The sequence below is a fragment of the Felis catus genome, chromosome C2 (assembly GCF_018350175.1).
Source record: "Felis catus isolate Fca126 chromosome C2, F.catus_Fca126_mat1.0, whole genome shotgun sequence".
NCBI lineage: Eukaryota > Metazoa > Chordata > Mammalia > Carnivora > Felidae > Felis > Felis catus.
In genome coordinates, this window is record NC_058376.1 from 39,655,709 (window position 1) to 39,677,570 (window position 21,862).

Below are 21,862 nucleotides of genomic sequence, written 5' to 3' on the forward strand. Positions count from 1 at the left end.
TCATTTTCAACATTCCAGATTTCCTTAATTTCTTTAAATGGCTGCAAAATAAAAATGCACCTGAAATTATCAAACCTTTCCCCTGATGAAAATGTCATGTCCTTCACCAAATTGCTCTCAAAATAGTGGTATTAATTTATTTCCCTCCTAACAGAACATGAAAATGACCTCCATTTTGGTGGCCTGGGTACCAGCATTTCAAGAAGTTTCATACCTGTCTCACCTGAATACAAGTTCTTCCCCCAACTTCTTAGTAGCCACCCAGCATTGATGCTGAGTTCTGAGCTAAGCCATTCCTTTGGGCTACCTGGTCCAATCAACTTTAGAGGGACCCACTTTGCATTCTTTTCAATTGTCTTATCTTCTTAGCTTGGACCTATCACATGGAAACATTTGTTCTTTTTAAGTGTTAGAAAAGTGGAAAGGTAGCTACCTCCTGTACTTGTCCCCCTGCACTGGATACTGTTGTGGGCCATCAGATCCCTCCCCATTCCATGTTGAGACTGGGGAATTGCCTTCAGTAGTACAAAGCCACCTTGCCTAAAGTCATGTCCCCTTTTCAGAGACAAACACATCCAATAACTGGTCAATGTAGTTGTATAAAAGCCCATTCACTTCAACTTAAGGTAGTGCAATTAAAAAGTATCACCCCAACTCCAGAGCTCCTTACACAATCCACTAAGTCTCGCTGAATTTAATCACAGTGAGATTTCTCTTGCCCAACTCACTCATTGCACAGAGATGCATTCCTGAGAACACTACCACACAAATTGTCTCCAATCAAATCTGCATCTTAGAGTCTGTTTCTCGGGGAAACTGACCTAAAACACTCCTCTATAACTCTTCCCAAAGGAAGACAGATGTGATATTTGATATGACTCCTGAGTTTAGGAGAATACAGTGAGTACACATAGCTCAGCCCCTCCCACCGTCTCATTTTCTGGGCCAACATCCATGCAGACAGGTGCGTGCCCTTCCTGCCACTGTCCTTTGCAGGGCAATCACCCAGCTTCATGCCACAGACTATGCTTTTCAAAGCAAATACGAGCAGCTACCAGTCTCTTTTCAGAGTAATGAGGCTTAAAACTATGTGACAATGAAGAGGTAGGTCTAAGGGAATCTTCTCTGAAGTCTACTTTTCCTAGGATTCTACCTCCCAGAATCTAAACTTTGGTGAGGATACTAGAAGTCCAATTGTGGAAATAAACCTAATTGAGGATCTCCAATTTGTCAATAATTATATCAATGATGTGATCTTTATCGGCTTTATTCCTTTGCCTTTGTTTTCAAAACTATGGGACAGATATGAATCATGAGCATTATCCTAAACCACACTGAAAAGAATAGCACCATGTACTTTCAATAGGTAAATCTTCATTTCTCATTAGTAACTATTAACAGTCTGACTTAACAGTCTTACTTAATAATCTAATTTACCTATATTTACAGAGATGCTACTGCAGCAACTCCTTAGATTTGGGGACGGTTTTAGTTTAAATCTAGGTTGAACATTTTAGACTTAAAAGCAGTTTTCAAATAGGAAAACTAAGCCTTGTTTCCTTATTATTAATGAATCTGGGAACTACCAACTATGATTTAGTTTAAGAATTAAAAGCAACAACACAAATAAAGTGCTTCTGACAAGACCTTATAAAGTAGGTATTCAATAAATGTTAATTCACAACCCAGTAAGTACTAAGAACTATTATATATTATACCCAAATGGGTCTGCTGTAGGTTTTTCAGAAAAAAATAAAAATACTCTCTCCTGGGGCGCCTGGGTGGCGCAGTCGGTTAAGCATCCGACTTCAGCCAGGTCACGATCTCGCGGTCCGGGAGTTCGAGCCCCGCGTCGGGCTCTGGGCTGATGGCTCAGAGCCTGGAGCCTGTTTCCGATTCTGTGTCTCCCTCTCTCTCTGCCCCTCCCCTGTTCATGCTCTGTCTCTCTCTGTCCCAAAAATAAATAAAAAACGTTGAAAAAAAAATTAAAAAAAAAAAATACTCTCTCCTTCACTTCCAAAAGATAGCATGACTTTTTATCCCAAGGAGACTGTTTCAAAGTCAAAATTCTGAACAATGAGTAGGTGAATAAAGCTCATACCAAAAATAAGCAAAAGTAGGTAACAGGTGACAGAGAATTAGAAACAGAGCAACAGGCAATCACGTCCATTTTCTCCTTTATGTTATGGAATGCACAGAGAGGATGGTATATAGCCTGAATGTTTGTGACCCTCCCAAAGTTCATATGTCACATCCTAACCCCCAAGTGATGGTATGAGGAGGCGGACATTTTTAGGGAAGTGATTATGTCATGAAGGCAGAGCCTTCTTTAATGGGATTAGTGTCCTTATAAATGAGATCTCAGAGAATTCCCTTGTCTCTTCTACCGTGTGAGGACACACTGAGAAGATAGTGTCTATGAACCAGGATACAGGCCCTCACCAGACACTGAATGAGTTGACACCTTGATCTCAGACTTATCAGCCTTCAGAACTATGAGAAGTAAATGTTTGCTGTTTGAGCCACCCAGTATATGGTATTCTGTTACAGCAGCCCAGACTTACTAAGATTCTATGCCTTTGAAGAGCACTGTTAGCTTTGGCCACACAGTATCCCAGAAATGAGATAGAGAAGAGCCTCCACAGACTGGCTGACCGTGATGGCAGTTACCAGACTGGGACTCTAATCAGACCTGGCCCCATGCATCAAGTCACTTAAGAGCTGCCTTCATTCTGTTAGTATGTGGCAAAGAAAGAAAGTATGTGGTGATTAGCCCCACCATATTCTCTTCTCCTAGAGAGAGAGAATCAAGTCTCCTGATACTTTTTTAGAAAAGCAACTTGAGGGGTGCCTAGGTGGCTCAGGTGGTTGACTGTCTGACTCTTGGTTTCAGTTCAGGTCATGATCCCAGGGTTGTGGGATCAGATTGAGCTCTGCATGGGGCTCCATGCTCAGCGCAGGGCCTACTTAAGATTCTCATTCTCTCTCTCTCTCTCTCTCTCTCTCTCTCTCTCTCTCTCTCTCTCTCCCCATCTCCCTCTCTCCCTGTGTCTCTCAGGGTGCCTGGGTGGCTCAGTAGGTTAAGCATCCCACTTTGGCTCAGGTTATGATCTTACCACTGGTGAGTTTGAGCCCTGCATCAGACTCTGTACTGACAGCCCAGCACGGAGCCTGGAGCCTGCTTCCGACTCTGTGTCTCCCTCTCTCTCTGCCCCTCCCCCGCACATGCTCATCTGTCTCTTCAAAAGTAAATAAACATTAAAAAAATTAAACAAAGAAAGATTCTTTCTCTCTCCCTCTGCCCCCTTCCCCACTTGCACACACTCTCTCTTTCTCTACAATAAAAAAAAGAAAAGAAAAGCAGCTTGAACCCAGGGACTTAATAAGAAGCTGAACTGGGTGTGTTTAAGCAATGACCAACACTTGAAAGCTCACCAGAGAGAACCACTTAACCAAGATAAGAATGGTCACTTATGTCAGAGTGAATGCAACTTGATGGTAAGCATTTATTACTCTGGGGACTTCTCTGCTGGGAACCAGCATTCAGGTGAAAGATCTTGCACACTAAGAATAGAAGAAAAACTAGAAAAACTAAGAAAAGAGTGAGTTCCTTTAAATGTCTGGACAGTCTAGGACAAGCACCTGGCACTGGAGGTGGAGGTGGGTGACTTTGGGATGTAAACTCTGGGGATGCAATCAATGACTTGGTTTGTATTTTTAGCCTCTGATACCTGTGATTTTTGTGAACTCAGAACTATTAATACTATTAATATGAGTCATCTGGTCTAAAAACTAAGACCAAACTTCACACACTTCCTTAAGAACTAGTGAATTCCAGAGAGGAGCTAAATGTTCCTTAGCAATTTTATTGAAATCTGTTGAATATAAACTTTATAGCAGTCTTTTAAGTCCCGTGTTATTTAAAACAGAGAGAGAGAAAGAGAGGGAGGAGGAAGAGGAGAAGGCAAAGGAAGGAAGGGAAATCCATTCCTTTAAAATATGTTCCCTAACTCTTTTCAAAAGACCATGATTATATTCCATGGGTTATAATCCAGAAGGCAGTTTGTTCTACAAATCACAAGGCCTGACAAAAAGGACAGAAGGAAAAGTCACCAAAGCACACTCTCTCTGAATTCTATCAGGCATTCCACATGGTATGGAGCACAGAGACAGGGGAGACTTACAGAATGTGCTCAACTCTTTGTAAACATAGGGTATGAGAGATTCCAGTTCAAAGGAAGATCACTAGTTTAAGAAATGGGAGAAAAGTTTGGAGACCTCTCTCAGGCCAGTCATACCGGTTCCTGCAGGAGTGGAGAGATTACTGCAAAGTAGTTAGCTCCATAAACATATCGGCAAAGCTTAACATTACACAGAAGAGAAAAATACTGCACAGCATTCACAAAACATCGCCCATATTTTTATACTTTTTTCCTTGCTTTCCCTTCTTTTTTTTAGACAGGAAGAGATTCTCCAGCTCACCTGTTTCAAACCCCACACTTGGCACTAAGTCCATGGTTCCATGAAAGGCTCCGGCCCACGCTGAGGTAGCAGTGGTGACTGTAGTCGGGTCTGTCTTTGTGATGTCACACTGGGGAGCAGGAATCCTGGCTGCACGCACTGATGGCATCAGCAGGGGCCCATAGGACGGATCCAGGGCAGAGCCAGCAGAAGGGTGGTGGTGGTGGTGGTGGTGGTGGTGGCGGTGGTGCATGTGGGCGTGGGGGTGGTGGTGCCGCATGTACACATCATGCATGTGGCTGTAGGATGGGCTCACCTGAGATGCCAAAGGATAGTGCCAGGACTCGGATGCGGGCGGGGGAGGGGCTGGGCCAGTCTGATGCAGGCCGTGTCCTGGCCAGGGGCTGGGGTCGGCCGCAGTAAAGGTGCCAGGGGGTGCAGTGACCTGGAAGTCAGGATGAACACCCCCCAAGCAGGGTGCAGGTGGGGGCTGGTAAGAGCTGGTCCAAAAGGAAGTCGGGAAACTATTCCGCTGGCTTGAGAGAGCTGAGCTGTCTGAGAAGACAGAAAAATTATTTACATAAGATTCAGTTCTAGGATAGACTTGCCTCTACTTGTCCAACATTTTACAGGCGGGCTAATTACCATGCACTCTTTTCTCCGCACACAGAGGTAAATTGATACCAAGTAAGCCTCTGAGCTCCCATACCAAGTCAGTGCACACGGTTCAAGGTGCTGAATGAGTGCCCCCCACCCCTTGTTTGCTTAGCTTATGCAGTCACAGCCTATGCTGAAGTTTGCAAGTATGAGATTCGAAAGCTTCATTTCCTACTGGGCAGATCGCTGCCACCAGGTCTGAGCAGAGGTTGCAGGTACATGTGTCGCAGGTAAAGAAAGCTTATGCCACAGGTGTGATTCAGGTGGCTGGAAATGATGATGTTTACCAAACTTCTTACAAATGCAAATATAATTTTCACTCGAACTGAACATTTTAAGGCTGAAAGTAATAAATGGAAGATCACACTTAATTATGTTCACCAACACTCATCTTCCTTCAAGAAGATAACAGTTGCTAATATTTAATGACAGTGACCAAAAGCCAATCCTAGTCCAGGGCTTTTCATAGATGATCTTATTGGAGCCTCACTCCAACCCTATGAGTTACTGTTATTATCCCCATTTTAGAGATATGGAAATTGAGGCAGGGAAGAAGCCTAAGACTTCACAGCTAGCAAGTAGGAGACTGGGTTTTGAAGACAGGTAGCCTGCCCCAGTGGCTGGCACTCTTCATAACTGTGCCACAAGAGGGCACAATTGCAACCATAACATGAACATCTAGAATTTGGTCATCGTTCTGTGGAAATCATGATTGGAGGAGATTCAAGCAGGGACAATAGATTTGAGGAAGGGTTTGGGGGCGGGGGGGGGATATAAAAAAATAGCACTTAGAGATAAATAAAGAGGGAAAACCCTCCCCAACTGTTGCCTTCAGTTAAATTTCTCCAATCAATCATCCTAACATCCTAACTTATTTATAGATGACCTACTATGTACCAAATAGAGAGAGGTCAGGGATGAGCAAAGAGACATCATTCTTAATCAGAATCGAGCAGGGGACATATAAATAAATAAACACATGCAATGTGTGACCTGGTAGGGCTCTCATAAGGGGAAGCACAGAGAGAGGGCACAGAAGCAGCCTAAGAAAAGATCAATTGGAAAGGTGGGGAGGGCTAGCTTTGTGAAAAGGTAGGGAAGAGTGGTTTAGGCAAAAAAGTACATGAAAAGAAGGCCAAAAATTGCACAGACCCGAACACACACACACACACACACACACACACACACACACACACACACAAAATAGCATATGGGGAACAAGAATTCTGTGGGTAGAAGGTGGCAAAAAAATTAGACTAAAAAGTCAGACTGGGTCCAAGAGAGACCCAGATGGGTATGGCCTTGCAAGCTACGTAATGAATGTGGGTGCTGTCCTGAGAAGGTGCCAGTGAGCTTTGGAGGGTTTTAATCTAGGGAATGATACAGTCAGATCTGTGACTGTAAACATCCCTACCTCCAGCCATAGCCTGCTCTGTACTGTGTGGTGTAAAAGAGCAAGCACCAGACAGGGAGTCTAGAGAGCTCAGCCAGAGAGCTAGCACCTAGCAATTACCTTATCTGACTTTATGACCTCACATGGATCTGTTGATCTCTCTGTGGCTCACTTTCTTCCATATGAGGTATTTGAATGAAAATGCCAAATATCTTCTGGCTCTATACTTCTATCATTCTGTGAAGTGGCCTACGATGTCTATCTATAGATGAAGATAAGGTTGCCTAGCACATTAGTCATGCATGTGTAATACTATTTTCATACAGGGTTCTAGAGAAAAGAGCCTGGCTAGATCTTTTCATTGAATGAAGAATATCCTGAGAAGTACTCTGAAATAAAAGTATTCACAACTCTGACATAGCCATGTTCTCACTTCATAAATGTCCAGGACATAATTTCCTTACCTCAGAGGAAAGCTTCTGTAACTTGAACCAACCACAGTATATGTAACTTGAACATCATTAGGGTATCAACATGGTGTTCAAATGTTTCCTTTCCCTAACTCCCTAACAACCCAAAGGACGGTGCCACTAGCATTGCAAACGTCGCTTCTCTGTCCATCAGCCCTACAGCAGGGCTATCATCATTCACCCCATCCATTCTACGGACAGACAGCTATTTGGTATCTCGCATTTAAGTCTGTCCCCACAGAATCTCCAAGGATCTCAAAGCCCTTGGGGAAATAAAACAAATAATCATATTCTCCTAACGGGAAAGGACAGAAGCACACATTGTTCTTCGAGTCTTCAAACAGTCCAGGTGAACTTTTAATTGAATGACTTTGTTTTGTCACTATCACACCTATCAGAAAATAGCACTTAAAGTCAAACCTGCTGGCATCGGGGCAAATATATTTTATTTCAGAACTGTCTTCCTTTGACATATGAAGAGTGGGTGCTAATGACCAACAAAGAAAGTTATGTAAGCTGTGAGAAGAAAATTCAATTTGCCTTAAATGATGGCCATTTGTAGAATATTCTGTCAACACCCACAGTGCTAGCTGTCAATGTTTAAAATTAAAACCCATACAAAAAGTGTATAGAGGCTCCTTATATTATACAGTGCAGCTTTGCCACCTCAGGGTGCCACTTTTCTGCCACTTTGCTGTCATAGACTCAATCTTTGGTAGCAAACCCTTCATTCTGCTCATAACTTTCATCTCCTGGTGGGGCCACAAACCCATTATGAAAATTGCTAAATCCAACCCAGAGGTGTGTGTCAGAGAAACTGAGTTCCCTAATGAAAATCCCCCGTTAAGATATCAAAACTATGTCATTTTCCTGTGTGCTTTTATTTCCTTTCATTTATATACATTTGGACCCAATTTTATAGATGTTTAAGCATTTTGCATATGCATGCACAAATGTGGACAATGAACAAATTCCTTACCCAAAATACTACCTTATTTATGAATTATTGTATTATAATTAGTGAGCACATTATCAATGAAAGTGGAAACTTATTTTTTAAAACGTGCTCTAAACGTGCTGAACAAAGCTTTAAAATACCTCAGGGAAAAATAAAATTAGAAGCAACTTAATATTTTCCTAGTCCTGCTATGTCTCCTGAGATTAATATAAAGTTTGCAGAGATCTATGCAGCCTTTTTCAAAGACAATGTTGCATTTTACAAGTAAATGAAACAATATTGAAGAGAAAATATGTTTATGGACAAGTCTACACTTCAAAACCACTATTTGGTATCTTGTTAAAAAATAATCTTAATACAAAGAAACAGATGATATGCTTTGTTTCATGCCTGGGAATCAATGTGCTTATTTCATATGTATGTAAATTTTTTTCATTACATGACTCTTTGCCTAAGAGTACTTAATCACAGCCACATTTGTTTGATGAAAAAACATATGAAAAACTTGTGCACAAACTATTCCCATGCCATATTACTTTTCAGGTTAGTAGAGGCAATTCACAATTGTCAAATGTTAACACTCTATGGTGATGTTGGGCTTAATGTTACTCAGCATTTGGATGATGTTAACACTGACATTCTGGCACATAAAAAAATCTGAATATACTTTGGTTCAATTTGCATTTGGAATTTAAAAATATCACACACACACACACACACACACACACACACACACACACCTTATTTCTAAATGATAAAAATGACAAAATTGATATGCTGTCTGATACAACCCACCCAAGGCATACCCAGTAATCTCACTATGTGAATTATACAGAAATATATCTTAAGGACACAGAAGAGTTAGCATGGAACATGAAGTTGTTCTTTCAATTTCATAATAGCCGGGATATCTTTTGTATTAACTGTAAATATTTCTGAAAAAAAAAAAATCTAAGGGCAAACAACTTAAGCCAGAGAAAATTCAACATTCAATTTCAACCTTTAACATTTTACTACTTAATTAAAAAAAAATAAAAACTATATTAAAAGGAAAATGGGACAGTAAAATGTTGTAAAACCTCTATCTTAAGTCATCTTAAAAGTCTCCAGAAAACACATTCTTAGAGTAGTGATTCAAAACATTAATGTTAAAAGGTAACATTTACCTTTTTATTAACTTCAGTGAAAAAAAAAATGCCACTCAATTCTTAACCCAAAGTGTCCTTGCTGTAATTTAATTCCCATCCTCTTATTCTGCTTCCCATGAAAATAAAGTGTTGGGTCAGAGGTGAAAGGCTACATTTTCCTATGTTTTCTGTCACTCAGGAATTAGTCATTTCCATCATGTCCAAAGATTGTCCTCTACTTTGCTCTAGAGTCGCTCAAAATGGACATTGTGACTCTACAATGAGTTTCAAGGAGGCAGGATGATGAAGTCAGACCACTCTTTCCTTCCATGTGTTTGTCCGAAACTTGCCATCAGCAATAACCTCCAGTGCCTCCTGGAGGTGGAGCCCAGCTGTCTTTTCTAGTCTCACCCAGCTTAAGAGACCCACCCTCTTTCCCATACTCCTCTTTTGTTATTTTAGGCTAGTACTCATTCTGAGAGGTCTTTCCTATGAGAATGAGTTGCTCTAAGCAGACACTATGTAAATCAATTAGCAATAAATTTTTACTTTGCAACAACAACAACAACAACAAAATATCAAGTTCTCACCATTTAGCATGGTTTTTAAGTTAATGACATATTTTGCTAAGCGTCAACTACTACTCGGCTTTCCTACATAGACATAGACACACACACACACACACACACACACACACACACACACGCACTTTCTGTAATAACACTTGGGCACTGAGATCAATACACAGACATATTTGAAGCCAGTGTTTCTATTTAGATGGGGATAACAGGGCCATTAGATTCATTAGGTTTTCTCAACTGAGAAGCCCTATTAGTAAGAATGTACACTGGGATAAGAGGTCATCGATGTGATGTTGTGTCAAATAGAGTACAAATATTTCCTATCAACTATTTGCCTAAAAGCTGCAAAACACCTAAAGAGGACTTTCCTAACTCCATCAAGACACACACTCAAAGTATGACCATTATTCCATTATTAGCTGACACTCTATCCTTGTCTAAAGATTTACTGTGGAAATATATTCTGCAACCAAACATAACTCAGTTTTAAATTCCTTCGTAGCACTATACCACTTGTGTAGCACTGTAAAAACTTCATGCCATAAATTAGACCCGTTAATTTAGTACAGCTGGCTAGTGCTCCTGCATAAACTATCACTGCTATGGCCATCAACATTGTCAATAGTGTTGAGTAGCTACTTTGTCCAAGACACTGTGTTTTTGCCAGAAATTCAAAGAATATTTCTGGGTAAAAACCCAAGGTTGGTTTTCTATATGCCAAATGAGTGGAAACTTACTTAAGGAAGAGAGAAAAGGCATCATTGTTTAGCACCTTGCATAAAGCCGTGTGTCACAAATCATTCATATGCATTATCATAGAATCCTTACAATAACTCAAGGAAACATATCAATAAACACATACTGTAATTTAAATTGAGTTCAGAGCAATGTTAACTAATTAATCCAAGATCATGTTGCCATCAGACATTGTAAGGCCCACACTACCCCAAAACAAGTAGAACCCCAAAACAAGGAGAATCCAATGACCGCATTATCCAAACCTGTGTTACTTTGGCAATTAACACAAAATTACTGGTAACTCTCTTCAGTAAACATGGGAATCTCAATTTATTACACCTCTCTTAAAGATATTATTTTCTAAATCTTTATTTATATTTTTGTGGATCTCCCTTTAAATCACATCCAAGTTATTTCCGTTTATTAAAAATCGACTAATTCACAACTAAACAACTATGGAAAAGTTGTACCACAAATGGAAAGTAAAAAATACACTTGAAATCACAGAAGCTTGCAGAGACAAGATTTTAGCAATCATTTCATTCATCCCCCTTATTTTACACACAAGGAAACTACAACCAAAAATTTCATACTCAATGCTAATAAATTCTACATTGACAACTTTTTTATTTTCTAATCTGGGATAAATGGTATCAACTTGATTCATCTAATTCAGTCATAATCATTCAATTCATATTTATTCTTTATTTTCCAGGTAGAAATGCATTATGTTGAGGGAAAATGAGGTGAGAAAACTAGATACGATATACCTAGTCTTAGTGGGGGAGGAAGAGATGGAAATTAAAGTATCGGCTGCATTTGCCTGCACTACCCTGATACACTAAACTGACACACAAAGCCCTAAAAATTCTAGTCTCTGCCTGTCACTCTGCTTCTCATTCCACTCATGGCAGCACTATTGCTTCTCATCGGACACTCTAAGCTCAGTCCTTCCATAGGGCTTTTGTACCGGCTGTTCCCGCAGCCTCAAATAACTTCCCCATAGATATTCACATGATGAAGACCACTCTTATCACATGTAACGGTCTCAGAGACAGCATCTATTGTCACCCTAAGTAAATCCACACCTAGCATTTCATTCTATACTTCGTACCTTTCTCTTTCACTAAAAAGCTCCATGAACACAGAGGCTTAGGCTCTCCTGTTCACTGATATATTTCCACTACATAGCAGTATCTTTAACATTTGCTGTGTATGTCAAGGAATGAAACAGGAGGCAGATTTGAAGACCAAATATAAAATAATCCCAAGAAAATTGTAATAATAGTTGCTGAAACATTACCATTCTCTATCCTTTCTATATGGAAATTTGAAATCAGTCCAAAGATTTCTATTTAGTCACATGGATAATGGGAAAACACTGGATTATTATAGAGTTTTTGCATATATACTATACCTCACTTAAAACTATCCTGATTTTAATACTTACTAATCACTCACATCTAACTATAATTTGGGACTCTTGTTTCTATATTCCAGATTAAATGATTCCTAGGCTGTGTATACCACTACGTTTAAAAAAAAAAAAAAAAAGAAAAGAAAAGTAGGCATTGTATTTAATACTCTCCAATGACAGATTATCCTGACATGATTTATTATTGAGATACAGACTATTTATGAAAGTCAGCCAATTTACTGAAGTTTTCCTGTTTTTACCTTCCACACATATTAAAAGTATTTACCACATGCTACCAAACAGGATATTGGTTGATTCCACAAACATCTTAGGCCTCCAAGAAGGACTCAGTTCTCAATTTTGTGGGAAATCTGTAACATTTACTAATCAAATAAAGCAATTATGCTTCCCGAATCATTTCTATCGAGGTCTACCATTTATTGAATGTGCATTCCACCTTCCTCTCTACAGTCACTACGATCTTAGTGTTCTTCATACGTACTAAAAGGAAGAAAAGAGGAAGGAAGGAAGGCAAGCCGGCAAATAGGTCAGGCCTGGCAATTTCATCCAGCACAACCTCCCCTACAGTGGAGCAGAACCATTCCTCTGATGCTGACAGGAAATGACCATGTACCACCTGCCCTCTTCCCTGCCCTCTACCACAGGTGGCCAGCCTTTCCTCACCATAGGATCACTTGGGGCACTTGTTAAGATGTGATTCCCAGAGTCTCCCTCTGAAGACTCTGATTTAATAGGTCTGAGTTAGGGGCCTGCAATCTTTGTTTTTAACAGCACTAGATTAAGGATTTTCAAACTCGAGCCTGTATTAGAATCACCAGGAGGGCTGGCTAAAACACAGTTTGTTCTGATTCAGTAGGTCTGAGATTCTCGGGTGCGGACTGAAAATCCCCCCTGCATTTCTAACAAGCTCCCATGTGATGCTCATGTTCCTGGTACAGGAAACCACACTTTGAGAATGATTTTACTAGAGGCTTCTTATAACCAGGTGAGTTCAAAAGAAACATCCATAACGCATTTCTCTACAACTAGCATTAAATGATGCGTAATTTTCCCCTAATCTTGTCATTGCCCAATTAGATGTCATCCAATGATCTTCTGTGAGCCAGTAATCAGTTCAAACACACCTCTGTGACCTCTACAGAGAAGGAAATAGAGAAGAGGATGCCCCATGTACTGCTTTACCTTGACCAAGGCAAGAACAACAGCCTAAACCATGTAGACACAGTCAATAATGTCTGGACTGTAAACTGAAAGAGTTCATACCACAACAAAGCAGGGCAGAGAAAACTATCAAGAAAACACTGAAGGCTTTTAAAGTTTGTACTCCTGGGTCAGACTCAGATTTCTGCTATGTCACCACGTAGCACCTAGTGGAATGAGCAAGAGCTAATTTCTAAAAGCTGATCCAGGCACGCCTATTATTTGGAGATCCAAATTGGGCCACTGGGGCTTAAGGAATGGTGCTTCACAGCTCCGTCCTGCCACTATAAACTCAGGCTGGTTGCATCACTACTTTCCATGAGGAATTTAAGGGGTGTGACTGCATCCTTTCCGACCCTGCATTCCACATGTGACAAAATTGATCCAGCTGTTTGTCTGAAAGAAATTCCTTGCTGTCCTTAAAAATTAAAAAGCAAGTGGATATCCGTCCTCCAGGGGCAAGTCTCCAGCTGGAACCTGGTACAGGCAGTTGCGAAACAGAGACAGTGCCCTGGAGAGCATCTGCTTTTGAATTCTTACCTCGCCATAGTGGGGTTAGCCCCATCTTGCTTTTTGAAATGGCAGATTCTGGATGGAGGGTGCTGGCTTGGCCCAAAGCTCTTGAGAAGTGTTCATCCACTACTGACCCAATGTCTCCCTGGAAATAAGTGAAAAGGACACAGCGAGAGTTAAGGTACTCCATCTCGGCAGGCTGGTCTTTCTCCTCCTCCTCCTCCTCCTCCTCCTCATCCTCCTCCTCCTCTTGTTTGCTGGGAAGGGTGACTTCCAGAGAGTCCTGCATCTTGCTGTATACCGCTAACTTCTTCTGGGATGGAATAAACAAAACACGGTATCAAAGACAGTTTGTAAAAAAGCATTAACTACTTAACTTTTCACTTAAAAAAATCTAAATATTAACACATGTTTGCAAACTGATTCTTCGTCTGTTTTCCTCCATTCTTTCCCCTCCCCAAACCAGTCTTCTCCTTCCCACCCTGAAAGAAAGGTCACTTATTATCAGACAGTACATTTTCACAGTGTAAAAGACAGGTTTGGTTTTTTGGTTTTGTTTTATGTTTTTGTTTTTTGGTTTTGTTTTTGTTTTTTGGTAATCTAAATATATCAAAAGGAGAATGACTTTTAAAAAGTGACAGATTCCTTCCAGTTTCTGATCCATTTTTTTTTTATTTTAAAGTTTTAAATGTACATCAACATTATAGTTTGGGACAGAGAGGAATGGGGGCTAAGAGGGGGTGCCTGTGGGAGGAGTGGAGAAGAAAAGAACTTTCCATAAATGAAATAAACTAAAATAAAAACAGGAATGTAGCATCTTATGAAAGGATTTGGCAGATGTGCCAAACTCATTTCTCAAAAATCAAACTAAAATGACAACATAAGTCTGTGTGAAGATCCATTTTTCATGGAACATATTTTGCAGATGTCCCACTTGCCACCATTATCATGGAGGGGGGAAAAAGATAATATTATGGCTTACTGAAAATAATACAATATGCTACCAATGACTGGGGTGGCTTTCAAATAAAAATGAGAAATTTTTGATGATTTTAAAGTATTTTTAAAACATATCATCATAGCTATAATAATAGTTAATACATATTATGCCAGGCACTCTTATAAAACTTTGAATTTATTACATCACTTAATTTTTATAATTCTGTATCATGGTTACTACCACTATCCATATTTTAAAGATGAAGGACAAAGGCACAGAGAATTGAGGTAACTTGCTAAAGGTCACAGAGCATGAGAATGGTAGAGCCTGAATGCACAATAAAAACACGCAGGTATATTTATGCGTGTTGTAGAAAGGCAGGGGAGGCGTATTTGGTGTGTGTGGGGGGGGGGGAATCACCAACATGATATGTTATTGTTTTCCGGTTAGTAAGTTTTGTATTTGTTGGTCCTGCTTTTCAATATTTCCAAATGTTTTCCACTGAGCACATATTATTTTTATAAGCAGCAACTTCATTGTGAATCATATATAAGAAAACACTGCTAAAGATTATAAAATTTATTACCCTAATCATTGTATACCTCTAAAATCTGATTCTTTGTTATACCATTTTTATTTCAGAAAAAAAAATATATGCTGGACAATAAATGTGAGTAGAAAAAAAATCATTTTAGAATACTCAGTAAGCACACAGTTTTGCAAATGTTATCAAAACACATAACCTAGACTCATGTTTCTAATGTAATTACTAGCTTCAAAAACCTATAGCCCCAAATTATAAATGCATCATTCAATAAATTGAACCCTTTCCCCGAGCAATGAATATGCTGTTCTTGTGTGAAGTGGGCCCTGAAATGTATATTATGAGCTGTTGGTTATTATTTAGGAGCTGTTATTTATAAATATATGTATTACTTTTTATTTAAAATCTGTGTCAATAGGGTTATCGCTGGTTGATGAATAAATAATTCATTCCTGTGAGTGAATATGCCTTGCTGATGAATAGGCGATTGTAATGACTGTGTGGTGATATTTCTTCCAATCTGTTTTGCACAGGTTTGAACATGTTTAAACTTAACTTCAATAGTAAAAACACCACAGTAACAAAGGTTATGTATAAAATAAGGGGATTGAACTAAATGGCCTTGAAAGTTACTCCTGACTTTAAATTCTATTATAAAATAAACAAATATTACAATTTATTAATCAAATCACAGTGCTATGTCTCTGTGTGCATGTGTATTTATCTGAAGTTATACCATTAAAGCATACATACACCCTCTCTGCTGAGTACTCCGGCATATTAAGAAGCACTGTTTTTATAAAGGAAAGGAGTTTAAAACTCATCTAGAGAGTGACTTCACTGTCCACTGGTGTTTATTATTATCTATGGAACTGGTTTTTTATTCCTGCCAATGTCCAGTTCAGCATCAGTGTGTGAGAGTAAGATTTTTCATCTAATTGTTTCATTTTTTTAAATTTACATTTATTCTTTAAGTGAAAGAGCCCTGGGCTGGGCTAATGATCCAAAGAAAGGCAGTGTTTCATTCTATCTCAAGGAGCAAATATTTCTTAGAAGAAATAAAATTAATTAGAGCATTATATATATGTAAAAGATTGTCAAGTGCAAATCCTGATAGAAAGGTAGCATATTATTATAACCAATAATAGCAATAATAAAATGTCTTTATTAATTGATGGCAGTGGAATTTAATCTATAGATATTTAGTTTATTTAAGACTATCCAATTTTCTAAATGTTACATAATTTCATGTTATTCTTTTTTGACCAATTGTTGAATGGTTGTATACAAATGAATTAACTTGATATTTACATATGAAAAATTTAATATGGAATGGGGAAAATGTGAACAAAATCTGCCACTGGATCAAAATACCTTTCATTAGCTTATTTTCTAAAAATCATTTCTCTGTTTATGGATGCATATATCCCCTATCATTAATATTTCATACACATGTAACATATGTCTGTATTTACACATGTGTATTTATATAAATACACACTTATATATTATTCCTCTTAATAGGCAAACACCTGTGATTTTATAAAAATATATGTAGAGACTCTACTTAAATACAATTTTTTGGAATGAATTTAAAATACACTTTTTGTTTTTCTCCCCCAGCTCTTTAAGACAGGTTTTCTATGAAGTAAAAATAAATTTAAGGAAATAAATTTTTAAAAAACACATCAAAAACATAAAATGGAAAGGGGGCCTATGGTCCAGTTCCCAATAGGCAGGACATAAATCACATCTATCATTCTCGCTTTTCAGATAAAGTTGAGTCAACTTTCACAAATATAGTGAACCAACTTAAATATTTACATTTACCACACAAACACTCTCTCTCTCTCTCTTTTAGCTTCACCATCAATACCACTAAATATTAAAGAATTCTAAAGTATCCAAATGACCTGAAAACTTCCTAAAATGCTAACATTGAATTTGCATACTTTTTAAATATTTATTGAGGAATGGTATAAACAGGAAAGGCTACATATCACAAATGTATAGTTCATAAACTTCATAAAGCATGAGCATACCAATGAAACTAACTAGAGATCAAGGACTAGAACATCATCAGGACCCAGGAGGCACTTACTTCCTTCAAGCCACTACCTCCTCAACAGCAACCACTATCCAGACTCCATCAATGTACATTAGCCATAACTGTCTTTTGTGCTTTATATAAATGAAATCATACAGCACGTACCCTTTTGTGTCTGGCCTCTTTCACCCCACATCATGTTCATGAGATTCATGCATATCGTTGCATGCAGTTTTAGACGTTCAGCCCTAGCAGATAGGGCTTATTTTAACCAATTTACACATCCAATGCCAGTTTATGAGAGTTCCTGTTGTTCCATATCCCTGTCAACACTTGGTACTGTATATCTTTTTTTTTTCCAGTTTTGCTCTCCTGATAGATATCCCAATTTTCTTAAACTTTTTTTTCATTGAGGTGAAATTCACATATAAATTAACCTCTTAAATTTTTTTTAACATTTATTTTTGAGAGACAGAGACAGAGCACGAGCGGGGGAGAGGCAGAGAGAGAGAGGGAGGCACAGAATCTGAAGCAGGCTCCAGGCTCTCAGCTATCAGCACAGAGCCCGATGCAAGGCTTGAACTCACAAACTGTGAGATCATGACCTGAGCTGAAGTCGGATGCTTAACTGACTGAACCACCCAGGCGCCCCTAAAATTAACCTTTTAAAAGTGAATGATTCTGGGGCATTTAGTACATTGAGAATTTTGTGCAGTCACCATCTCTATCTAGTCCAAAACATTTCATCACCCCAAAAGGAAATTCTGTACCTGTTAAGTATTAACTCCACATTCTTTGACTCCTCTCCATCAGTCCATGATAGCCACCAATGTGCATTCTGTCTCTATGAGTTTATCTATTCTGGATATTTCATATAAATGAAATCATTCATATGTGACTTGTTTGCTTCTAGCTTTTTTCTCTTAGCATAATGTTTTTAAGGTTCATTCACATTGTACCAGTACTTCATTCTTTTTATAGCCAAATAATATTTCATTATATGTATATACCACGATCTGTTTATCCTCGTATCCACGGATGGACATTTGAGTCATATCCACCTTCTGGCTATTGCAGATAGTGCTGTTACGAATATGTGTGTACATGTATTTGGTTGCATTCCTCTTTTCAGTTCTTTTAGATAGGTATATATGATAGCTGGGTCATATGATAACATGATGCTTAACTTATTAGGGAACTGCCAAACTATTTCCACAGCAGCTGAACCATTTTAGATTCCCACCAGCAATGTACTATGGGTCCAATTTGTCTACTTCTTTGGCAGAAAAATAACACTTGTTATTTTCTGGATTCTTAAAAGAATTATTATTACAGTTATAACCATCCTAGTGGGTATGAAGTGGTACATTGTGGTTTTGATTTACATTTCCCTAATGACTAATGATGTTGAGCAATTTGCATACATTTAAAAAATATGAAGTGTGAACACAAAGAAAACAGGGACAGAATTTAAACAGCAATTGACTCATATGCTGACAATCACACCATCTTAATATTCTTCTCTACAGGCTCTTAAGCCTTAACTACTTTCTGGTATCTGTGCTTTGGTGACTGTAAATCAATTCTTTGCCTATTTTTAACTAAGTAAATTATTCATGTACACTTTTGCCTATTCTGTATTCACTTGGTGTTTGCTCCTTGGAACGAAACTTGCCTGGTGTCACATTCTTTCTTGAGAATAATATATAACATTCAAAACGGTAAGAATAAATCTCAAGTCATCAGAACCTAGATTTCCTGAATCGAGGTCAAAAGGCAATCTAGTTGATATTTTTCTCAAGAGGCACAATCACTTCCTAAAAATATTCAAATCTCAGAAATGTTGAGGCTTTTCTTCAGAGACCGAAGAATCAGAATCCTTAACTAAATAAAGACGTCATCAAAAGGGACCTCAACACCTACAAGCTGGTTTACTTAGAGCACATTAACTGGCTCATCTCCATTTCAGAGTCATGCCGAATTTCCCCCAGGCGAAATGACCCTCAGGTTACGTGCAACAACGGCTAAGTGAGCAGCCACAAAGTTAAAACTAACTCACAAAAAGAGGTTAAAGCCACAGTATGAAGGAGTAGGCCCAGGCAGTGTAAGCCATACCCAACCACTTTACAGCCTGCCATAAGGCACAGCAGGAACAAACTCTCACAGGAATGTGCAGGGGAAAGGATTTGTCTGACAAGAGAGACTTCCATGTCAGGAGCCAAATACCACTAACTCCCCAAGGCTTAAGCTTACAAAATGCCAAATGATTACTGTGCATATGTGGAAACTTCTTTTCCTAAAAAAACAAAAGTATTTTAATGAATCATTGGATATTTGGAAACAGCTTTTACTTTTTTTTTTTTTCATTCTATTTTCTTTTTCTTTTCTTTTTTCAATTTCTACTGGCTCTCTTCTCCAAAGGCAATGCTTCTTTTATGTTCAAAAACAAGGTTTGAGCCTATAAGAAAGGACCATGAGCCTGGAGTAAATGTTTCAAAATGTTTGCATGTCTGAAAGGGTAAAGTGCCATAAAAGCAGGTAATTGCTCCTTGATCATATTTTTTTCTGAATTCACTTGGCAACAGATTTTTAAAAATATCTCAGAGAGATTTGAAATTTTGGTCCTTAGCCTGTTTGGAAAAGGAGGAGGAATCAGGTTAAGGGAGGGTGGGTTAGGATAAAGAAGCTATGCCACAGACCTTCTATATATATTATTTCGCGCACCTCTCTCAAACATTCACATACAAATATTGTCCAAATAATTATTTCCAATTTACATATGCAGAAACTGATTTGCTTGGCTAGGATCATCTAACTAGTAAATGGCGGAGATAGGATTAGAACTCATTTCTGTCTGACTCCAAAGCATGTGCCAAGACTGTGGACTGAACGAAAAGGGTCTCTATATACTTATTCTAATTGAATAAGTAAACAGAAGCCCCAGACCAGCAAGGCATCAAATGGCATCACATAACGAAGGAGAGTCAAAGTTACTTGTAGTATTAAAAAAAAAAAAAAAACTGAAATGTGGGAGCACCTGGGTGGCTCAGTCAGTTAGGCATCAGACTCTTGATTTCTGCTGAGGTCATGATCTCACAGTTTGTGAGTTCAAGCCCCACGCTGGACTCTATGCTGACGGTGTAGAGCCTGCTTCAGATTCTCTCTCTCCCTCTCTTTCTGCCCCTCCCACACACACATGCACACATTCTCTCTGTCTCTCTCAAAATAAATAAATAAACTTAAAAAAATAGAAATGTAAACATCTATCAGAGTTTTGGCTACTAAAACATGCAGCACTCTTCAAAATATATGTGCATCTAGATAAAACTGAATTCTGTATCTAAAAATGTACTGTCCCCTTGGCAAATCAGATACATAATACAATTGCCTACCATTTTTCTGGAAATCCTATTTTGAAAATGTGAGCAGAGCCTATTTTGTGAGATACAGTCACAACTCAAGATTCTGTGTTTGTTTTGTCTTGTTTTTATTTTTCTTAACAGTAGGGAGGAGCAAACCAAAAATAATATTAACTTGACCAGCTATTTTTGAGCATACTTGCCTCTCAATGATTCTGGTCATTATCAAAAATCAAAACCTTCTCCTCCAAGGATGAAAATTTTCCAGTTTTGAGGATTTTCAAAAAGAAAAAAAATGTACCACATGCTTACAGAGAATTTCAAAATTTGCATTCCCAAAATACTTTAAGCAATGATCACATCTTAGAGGTATGTGTTCTCTCTCAAACTGACTACTTTGAATGAAACAAGTTTTCAGTGTGTGAATTTCTGATATGTTTTTATAAGCCTATTTACTAGACATAGGGTAGGACTTCATTTTTAAAAATGTATCTGTTATTTATCAAATTGCCAATTAACTTCTGCTTCCTCTCAGTAATTGTGCAAAGACATGGAGCCACTAGGTGAAAGTCATAGCCTATCCGTAAACTCAGGCTGCTTATAGTTAGTTGGCAGAGCATGGGAAGGGCAATGGTAAATAAAGAGAACCTCACCATTTGTCCATAAGGCTAATTGTCTAATTTCTCCAAGGAGCTAATATTTTAAAATTTTTAAATAAGAAAAGTAAGAAGGTAAGAGGCAAATTACTAATTGTTTTCTTGTGCCAATGAAGTCAAGACGGGAAGAGCACATAATAGAAAGAGAACTGGAATAGGAAGGGGGATTTGACTAAAATCAGTCCATGAATCTAGGTAAGTCACCGAGCCCTCTAGCCCTTAGCTTCCTCTTTTGAAAATGAGGAATTTTGAGACTTGATTATCTCAGAGGTCTTGTCCTATTCTGTATCCTAATAAGCAACATGCTGGAGCTCTAGACAAATTCACACTTAATTTTGTTTCTTACATTGGCCGCCTCTTCTGATTTTTCAGGACACTAGCCAAAAAAACCCTACAGACCATCGAAGACTAACTAATTTCTAGACACGGGTCATCTAGCCCAATTCCTAGGAATTAGTTTTGGTATCTCCTTTATGTAACTTCATAGTAACAAGAAAGGATGCATCCTTCCACATCCCCGTGCCGCGCCGCGCCCCCCTCCCCCCCCCCCCCCCCCCCCCCCCCCCCCGACCTCCACCACTCCATCCCGCAAGGACAAGTGTTTTGGCATACCAAAACCATACAGTTTTAAGAGGAAAGGACACCTGTTCACTTTAGGTCATTCTTCCTTTCTGTTCTTTCTTTTTCATCCCCTCTACTAAAGCATAAGACAAGTGAAAAATAGTTCAGCTACCCCAGTTCAAACCACACTTGTAAATTACTGGCATAAATCTGGTGTCC

The 21,862-nt window shown here is 38.7% G+C and overlaps 1 protein-coding gene across 5 annotated transcripts in view; it reads right to left on the reverse strand.

The window, feature by feature from the left end:
• The window catches only part of VGLL3 (vestigial like family member 3), a 48,648-nt gene that overhangs the window by 20,730 nt on the left and 6,056 nt on the right, over positions 1-21,862 (reverse strand). For 3 of the 5 annotated variants that reach the window (XM_023238867.2, XM_045036763.1, XR_006584954.1), the window contains exons 2-3: positions 13,564-13,849; positions 4,483-5,016 (exon numbers count right to left, since the gene is read on the reverse strand). In XM_023238867.2, coding sequence (XP_023094635.2) covers positions 4,483-5,016; positions 13,564-13,849 — 820 coding nt within the window. The remainder of the gene's footprint in view (positions 1-4,482; positions 5,017-13,563; positions 13,850-21,862) is intronic. The other 2 variants (XM_045036762.1, XM_045036764.1) reach the window with 2 other exon arrangements.